The 9,293-nt window shown below is 39.6% G+C and overlaps 1 protein-coding gene across 2 annotated transcripts in view; it reads left to right on the forward strand.

The window, feature by feature from the left end:
• Positions 1 to 277: 277 nt before the first annotated feature.
• adrb3a (adrenoceptor beta 3a) overlaps positions 278 to 9,293 on the forward strand; it is a 29,658-nt gene continuing 20,642 nt past the window's right edge. The window contains exons 1-2 of one of the 2 annotated variants that reach the window (XM_062051416.1): positions 278 to 607; positions 675 to 1,931. In XM_062051416.1, coding sequence (XP_061907400.1) covers positions 847 to 1,931 — 1,085 coding nt within the window. In that variant the 5' untranslated portion in view covers positions 278 to 607; positions 675 to 846. Of the gene's footprint in view, positions 1,932 to 9,293 lie in introns of both variants that reach the window. The other variant, XM_062051414.1, reaches the window with a different exon arrangement.

Below are 9,293 nucleotides of genomic sequence, written 5' to 3' on the forward strand. Positions count from 1 at the left end.
TAAATATTGAAATAATATTACACTAATATATTAACAACAATTTTAAGGACTATTATGTCCCGTTTGGCATTGAAGATAATTAAAAGTCAATGTCCCCAGATTGGTTGATGTTGTCACTGTTTATGTGTCCTCTTCAATAGGTCAAGCCACCAATGCATGTTAGGTTAGCGCTCACACACTTTAACTCCTCCCCTCGGCCTGCACACTCATAGACAGCTGAGAGGGAGGGCGGGAGAAAGGAAGAGAGAGAGAGAGAGCGAGTGAGAGAGCGAGAAGAAAAAGAAAAAGGTGGGCTCTCACTCTATGCACTCGTGCACTTCTTGCCACAGCGTCACTCTTCCCCATCATTATCAAAGTGCAGCAGTTCTTGATAGTCCCAGCAGACACGCACCTGATAAGGCTGACTTTTTTTCTCTTCCCCCTTTGCAAAACAGCTTTTAAAGTTGGGACTTTTGCGTCAGATCCAGCAACTCAGGATGTTTCAGCTTTGAGATACTTTTTTGCAGAGAACATGTTGACTCTATTAAGAGGTCCTCGTCTTTGGAAGCGTGGGAAGCCTGGGTCGAAGTCTTAGCGCGGCGAAGGGAACCCTCCTGAGGCCAGACATGTAAGAACTTTAAATTGTTTGCAAGAGTTGATGCGGTAAACTTGTGAATAATGGATGGCAACCTCAGCACATTAGCGTCTGTCTTGGGGAACGTCACGTCCCCGTACCACCCTGCTGAGGGGTCCTGGATCCTCCTGGTTTTGGTCACGGTCATTGCCATCATAGTGGCGGGAAACCTGCTGGTCATCATCGCTGTTGCTTCCACGTCCCAGCTGCAGACCACAACCAACATCTTCATCATGTCTTTGGCGTGCGCTGACCTCATCATGGGGGTCCTGGTGGTGCCCCTCGGAGCCACCATTGTGTTGACGGGCAACTGGCAGCTGGACGGAGTCTCTTGCGATTTCTGGACGTCGGTGGACGTCTTGTGCGTGACGGCCAGTATCGAGACCCTGTGCGTGATAGCGGTGGACCGCTACATCGCCATTACGAGGCCGCTCAGACACCAGGTTCTGCTGTGTAAGTGGCGCGCCAGAGCGATCGTTTGTTTAGTGTGGCTCGTTTCCGCCTTGATCTCCTTCGTGCCGATTATGAATGGCTACTGGCGCGCTGACGACGAATACGAAGCCAGGCTGTGCTACGACGACCCCGCCTGCTGTGACTTTGTCACCAACCGGGCCTACGCCATCGTCTCTTCCACAGTGTCTTTCTACGTTCCTCTCTTCATAATGATCTTTGTCTATGCGAAGGTCTTCCTCATAGCCAGGCGGCAGGTGCAGCTCATCGATAAGAACAGGATGCGTTTCAAGCACGAGTGTCCAACGCTGCAAATGCAGGTTGATTCCCACCACAACAACGTCTTCCAGTCGGTGAGCATGGGGAAAAAGGGCGTCAGGCGAAGACCATCGCGGTTGTTGGCTGTTAAAGAACACAAAGCCTTAAAAACACTGGGCATCATCATGGGGACCTTCACCGTGTGCTGGCTGCCGTTCTTCGTCGCCAACATCATCAACGCCTTCGACCGGAGGATCCCATCAGACAGGATATTCAGACTTTTAAACTGGCTGGGCTACGTCAACTCCGGCCTCAATCCCATCATCTACTGCCGCAGTCCTGAGTTCCGCGCGGCTTTCAAGAACCTTCTGGGCTGCCCGTGGCTGTCCACCCTGCGGCTCAACGCGCTCTATAAAGAAGTGAGGACTCGATGCTCCTGCTTTTCGTGGCCGACCGAGCCCGGCCTGGCAGGCTCCTTCCAGAAAACTCCGACTGCTAGTAGCCTGGTTAGTACTCAAGGGAGCCACAGGAGTGAAGAGGTCTCGCCAGTTCCTCTCCAGCCCTACGGCAACACACTGTTCAGTGACTTGACACAACCTGAACCCAAATTGTAAGTTTTTTTATACTTTTACTTTCTCAGAAAATGACTGCTCATGCTTTGTTGCTCGTTCTAAACCTGCCAAAACAATGAACATTTTGGTAACACTTTAGTATGGGGAACATTTTCACCATTAATTAGTTGCTTAATAACATGCAAATAAGTAACATATTGGCTCTTAATTGGTCATTATTAAGTACTTATTAATGCCTTATTCTTCATGGCCTTATTATACAACCAGTAAGCCATTAACTAAGAGTCTTCCCTCAATAACCTCAGAATTATTGCTTATTAGTAACCCTAACCCTTATATGTTCCCCTAGTGTCCAAATAACTCTAAATTAAGTCTTTGTTACTTAGAATATGTTCTCCATACTAAAGTGTTACCAACATTTTTTATTAGAGTCACTGAGTGATGTCCTCATTCAGCCTTTGTCCTCTTAAGCAGGGTTATGTGTAAAACTGTCACATCAATACATCCTTTTAGAGCAGGGGTGTCAAACTCATTTTAGATCAGGGGGTCACATGGAGAAAAATCTACTCCCTAGTGGGCCGGACTGGTAAAATCACAGCACGATAACTTAAAAATAAAGACAACTTCAGATTGTATTCTTTGTTTAAAAATAGAACAACAATAATGTTGCAGTTGTTTTTTTTACACTTACATGTTACGGTTAATAGTATTCTATCTTTATTTGTCGTTATTTATACTTTCTGAATAAATTATGTGATAATGTTCATCAGTCAACTCATTGGTGTTCATTTTCAATCTAACAAGATAAAAAAATAATATCAAAATCAAATTACAGGATGTTATTTATGTAGTTTGCTCATTTTCTTCCACTGGTGCACTTACATCATGTGGTTTTTTGGTTTTTTTTACATATGTAGCATCATCTACAAAGTTACAAATAATTGCTATTGCGACATCTAGTGGACACATTTAGGACAGCAGTTTCTTTGATTTAAAAATTTCGGGCTCATTTTTATACTTACCAAACTCATCCCGCGGGCTGGATAAAACCTGTTCGCAGGTCTGATCCGGCCCGTGGGCCATACATTTGACACCCCTGTTTTAGAGACACACCTATTGTGGCTCAACCAATTGATAACCTTTCCTTCACTGTCACACATGTTTCGTTAATTTTAGCTTCAAACATATTATGATATTAATACCACACTTTATTTATTGTCACCATTCTGGACACCCAAGGACATAATATACAGCAGAGGTCGTCAACAGGGGGTCCGTGACTCTCAGGGGTCCGCAGATGTACTGCAGGGGGTTGTAAAATTTTGGGTTGATTAGACTTTTGAAAATATCTTACATTTAAATGTATTTAAATTAGGGCTGTTTTTTCCAAGTTAGATTAATCACATTTTGGAATTTGGATTAATCATAGGTGATTACTCGCTTGCATAATTAAAGTTTGCTTAAGAAAATACCTCAACATTTGTACACATTTTACTGTCATAACCTCATCCAGGAATGTTTTCAAATGTTTTACTTGAATGCATGTCATTTATTTGGAAACAGTTTTATCTAAATTTCTTTTTCTTAGTAATTTGTAGTAAAATATACGTATGCATTGATCTGATTGTTGACCGTATAGCGGTTAAGGTAAAAAAGCTTGTACGGTCAAAATACATTGCATGATTAATCTATGTGTGTACATGATTAATGCGACAATTTTTGGTGTTTAAACACATTAGTTAACTCGTTAATTTTGATAGACCTACTTCAAATACACATTAACACTGATCTAACACTGTAGTGTAGTTTAGAAATTGTAAAAACGTGGCCTCACTGTACCTTGCATAATAATTATTAATAATTCTATTATTGTATTCATGTTTGCATGTGAGATAGCTAGTAATTAGTGGCGCAAGCTGCCAGCTACCGATTTGTGGCACGATACTGTATTATTTGAATATTTAAGTAATGTACAATAACAAATTACCTTTGAGATCAGTTTGATTTAAAACAAAATTACAATTGTATTCAGAATATATACAAACGTAAGTAAGGGGTACCCGCTCCATCTCTCCATCAGTTTGAGGGTCCTTGGCCTAGAAAACGTTGAAGACCCTTGGTATGCAACACATCAATAATAATGACTTTTGAAAATGTACTAATCTGAGCTCCTTTGGCCAGACATCCATTAAATCCATAGTGTTAAAAAATAAATAAATACAATAAAAAGTTTATAATTTTCTTAATATATAAATATGGATATCTTATATTACTAAGAACCTGCATCCTCTCTAGTGGACATTTGTATTTGATCTTTTGTCATAATTACACCATCTCATTATGTGAATCCTAACCTATAAACAATCATTTATTCATGAGAACTTTATTTATTATTGATTTAATTTGTTTTATGGACACAGCACATATTTCTTAATTCTAATTATTGTATTATATTGTCTATTCAAACCATTTAAATATATGTGCAATTTTGGCATAATTCTTATAAAAAACAGTTGAGTTTATCCAATCCAGTCTACTTTATCTATATTGCACTACTGACAAAACAAACTGTTCCCAAAGTGCTGCACATTATACAACAATTAAAAGTAAATCAATTTAAATAATTTAGAATATTACTTTATAATATTTTTGTGTTGTTTCTTAGTTTCATGTTTCAGGAATAGATTTAAACTTTAAGTCTGAAAACAAGTTTTCACATTGTGCAAGCAGAGATTCATATCATATTGGGCATTCTTTGGTGAGGGAAGAAGAGCCCTTCATCCATTCATTTTCTACCGCTTGTCCCTCTGGAGGTGGTGGTGGTGGTGGTGGTGGGGTATCTGGGGCCTATGCCAGCTGCACTCGGGCGCACGGATACACCCTACAAGTCGCCACCTCATCGCAGGGAGAACACAGATAGACAGACAACATTCACACTCACATTCACACACTAGGGCCAATTTAGTGTTGCCAGAGCAGAAGAGCCATTAATAACTAAAACGTTAGAGGTTTAAGTGTAACGTACTTAAAGTGGAACTTTATATTGTAGTTTAAATGCATGTCGACTGCAATGCAAATTTTTAAAAAATGTTTAAACTACATTTAAAATGTTTAGAATTACCTTTTACACTGAGAGGGTGTGCTTTTTGTGTAATAAATTATATTTAATAAAATGTTTGTTAATCAAATGCAAAAATCTTTTGTTGACCTGCCGAAGCATAATTATTTTGTAACATACAAATACCAATGAGTGCTTTAAATACAAAGTGTTTATGCAAGGTACTTGATTTTGTTAGGACAGTCAGACCGGATGTTGCACACCTCACTTTTATTGTGAAGGATGGAAGTGCGGTACTGTTCATAAGGGAGCTTAAGGCTGCCAAAGAGCAGCTGTGTATTGATCTTGCAGGGGGTATAGTGTCGTTCACAACAACAATAAAAACACAAAAAAAGACTGTTAAATGTGTAACTGATCAATAATATTGTCATACAGGCAGAATTTTTGACCCACTGGGTTATGCAGTTACACAATTGTATTACTAATATTCTCTTCTATTCTTACAAAATAGTAAAAATGTAAGAAAAAATAGCAAAACAATTGGTATGTAATGGGAAAAAGCTAAAATCTTCTAAATAATAATTAATAATAATATATAGAGTCACCAAATATCCAAATAGCTGACACAAAAACTGTTTTTTGCATTTTTTAAATAAAAATGTTATGAATATGGCGCCCGCATACTTTGACTTTTCATTATCCGGCCCTTAGAATGAAAAAGTTTGGATACCTAAAGTATCAAAAGTATCACTATTGTAATTTGAAGAACGATATTAGAGCATAAAGATCTGGTATTGACGGCATTGATATTTCAGTATCAATCTGCACATCACTAATCCCAACAACACTTTAGCACATATTAGCATTATCTAGCACTTTGCCAGCCATGGGGCCTCATTGGACCCTGCCCAACACCCAGCACAGCAGATAAATCTTTATCATTTATGCACAGCACGGTCTGTCCAATTAACTGTTTACCACACATCTTACACGGAAATATGAGCTGCATATCTTTGGAGTCATTAATAGTCACCAGCAAACTTGGTGCTCATTAGGAATAATGAAGGCAGCTATTACAAGTGTACCGTGGTTTAGTGTTAATGAATGCGTAATGGATAGTTTAATAGTTCCTTAGTGTAGCCCTGGAACATTTGGGAAGAGCATAAACAAGCCAGCTAGAGCCAGCATTAACAGTTGTAAGTGAATTGTTTGTTTAGCAATTAATTACCAAAATATAGTAAGTGGTCGTCCATTTGTACCTTATTCATAATAAATGCATAATAAGGGTACTTCTAAGTAGGGATAGGTCCCGAATTCAATACTTTTATAGTAACAGACAGAATTCCGCTGGTACTACTGGGTATCGATTCACCTCATATTAAACGGTACCATATTTCGATACCATTGTTACGCGACATGCCCGGTTGCAGACTTGGCCGGCTCAAACACTTGGCGAGGAAACAAGCACTCAATCAGCAAGCAGCGAACTCAGTTTGATTGAGACTTTTATTAGTAGATTGCACAGTACAATACATATTCCGTACAATTGACTACTAAATGGTAACACCCGAATAAGTTTTTCAACGTGTTTAAGTTGTTAATCAATTCATGGTTAAACTGCCTCTTGGTAATGGTGCATATTGCCATGCAGACAAAGAAAGTATGTCTGGTAGAAAACACTTTAACGGACAATAAGGCTTCGTTTAAAAATGTGCTAGCTCAATGTTATTTACATTGGATTTGCAACAGACAAGCTCCTAATTAGCATTTGCGATTTTACATGGCAAATTCAACATCTCCAAATTTTGTAATGATAACTACAACTAAGATGCATGGTACAATCAAACAGTTGGTGTGTTATAAGTGCACTACTTACTGTATAAACACTTTTATTAGGGTGCAACAAAAGACTTGATTCAGCTTAAAGGCCTACTGAAATGAATTTTTTTTTATTTAAATGGGGATAGCAGATCCATTCTATGTGTCATACTTGATCATTTTGCGATATTGCCATATTTTTGCTGAAATGATTTAGTGGAGAACATCGACGATAAAGTTCGCAACTTTTGGTCGCTGATAAAAAAAAAACTTGCCCTTACCGGAAGTAGCGTGACGTCACAAGCTGGAGGGCTGCTCACATTTCCCTAATGTTTACAATGCAGCGAGAGCGATTCGGACCGAGAAAGCGACGATTACCCCATTAATTTGAGCCAGGATGAAAGATTCGTGGATGAGGAACGTGAGACTGAAGGACTAGCGTGCAGTGCAGGACGTATCTTTTTTCACTCTGACCGTAACTTAGGTACAAGGGCTCATTGGATTCCACACTTTCTCCTTTTTCTATTGTGGATCACGGATTTGTATTTTAAACCACCTCGGATACTATATCCTCTTGAAAATGAGAGTCGAAAACGCGAAATGGACATTCACAGTGACTTTTATCTCCACGACAATACATCGGCGAAACACTTTAGCTACGGAGCTAACGTGATAGCATCAGGCTCAAATGCAGATAGAAACAAAATACATAAACCCCTGACTGGAAGGATAGACAGAAAATCAACAATACTATTAAACCCTGGACATGTAAATACACGGTTAATGCTTTCCAGCTTGGCGAAGCTTAAAAATGCTATTGCTAACGATGCCATTGAAGCTAACTTAGCAACGGGACCTCACAGAGCTATGATAAAAACATTAGCACTCCACCTACGCCAGCCAGCCCTCATCTGCTCATCAACACCCGTGCTCACCTGCGTTCCAGCGATCGACGGAAGGACGAGGAACTTCACCCGATCATCCGTGCGGTCGGCGGCTAGCGTCGGCTAGCGCGTCTGCTATCCAAGTCAAAGTCCTCCTGGTTGTGTTGCTGCAGCCAGCCGCTAATACACCGATCCCACCTACAACTTTCTTCTTTGCAGTCTTCATTGTTCATTAAACAAATTACAAAATATTCACCAACACAGATGTCCAGAATACTGTGGAATTTTGAGATGAAAACAGAGCTATTTTGTATTGGATTCAATGGTGTATTAATACTTCCGTTTAGCTAGTGACGTCACACGCTTACGTCATCATACATAGACATTTTCAACCGGAAGTTTAGCGGGAAATTTAAAATTGCACTTTATAAGTTAACCCGGCCGTATTGGCATGTGTTGCAATGTTAAGATTCCATCATTGATATATAAACTATCAGACAGCGTGGTCGGTAGTAGTGGGTTTCAGTAGGCATTTAATGGCAAATACTGCTCGCTGACTAGGCAACAAACCATAGACTATAGACTACTGCCATCTGTTGTCCTGGAATTGCAACTGCATGCCAAGTCTACTATATAATACTTGCAAATGAAACTCAGAAGTGTAAGAAATCAAGCTAAAACAACTGGGCAGCAAAGGTATCATAATCAGCTCACTATTAAAGAGGGACAGTATTTTTCGTAAAATACTTCAAGTGGCAGGTGGCTAACAATGCAGCTAACGGGAGTACGCTATTACACCCATAAAGTCCTCTAAAAGTTAAAGTTAAAGTACCAATGATTGTCACACACACACTAGGTGTGGCGAAATTATTCTCTGCATTTGACCCATCACCCTTGATCACCCCCTGGGAGGTGAGGGGAGCAGTGAGCAGCAGCAGTGGCCGCGCCCGGGAATCATTTTTGGTGATTTAACCCCCAATTCCAACCCTTGATGCTGAGTGCCAAGCAGGGAGGTAATGGGTCCCATTTTTATAGTCTTTGGTATGACTCGGCCGGGGTTTGAACTCACAACCTACCGTTCTCAGGGCGGACACTCTAACCACTAGGCCACTGAGTAAAAAGGCATCTAAAAACTGCCAGAAATACTCTATTTACATCTAGTGCCCTGAGTATAATCAAATTCTAACCATTTTGTTATTATAAGTGCTAACGCAGACAAACTACATTTAGTGGCACCGTGATCAATGAGAGCAAACTAGCTTATTATTATTTTATTTATTATTATTTAGTTACAGTTTTGACCTATTGAGCCGACGAACTGCTGCTGCATTACCTCTGAGCTGGTAAAAGCTAATTCTAGATTATAAATCATGTCTCTCACCTCAATAGTAGAAAGTTATGGCCATAAACCGAGACCAAGAAGTTGGTCAACTTTGACATTCAACTTAGTGAATGTCAATAATTCACTAAGAAAGACATGAACACATTTTGTTTTTGTCTTTTGTTTGTTTGTTGTTTTTTTGTTTGTTTGTTTGGATTATGATTAATCTTTTATCAAAGCGAGAATATATGAACATATCATCAGTCGGTATTCCAGTGAGAGTAGACATTGTAGAGTAAGTTATTGTTGTTTTATGATC

This window comes from Entelurus aequoreus, linkage group LG06 (assembly GCF_033978785.1).
Source record: "Entelurus aequoreus isolate RoL-2023_Sb linkage group LG06, RoL_Eaeq_v1.1, whole genome shotgun sequence".
Classification (NCBI taxonomy): domain Eukaryota; kingdom Metazoa; phylum Chordata; class Actinopteri; order Syngnathiformes; family Syngnathidae; genus Entelurus; species Entelurus aequoreus.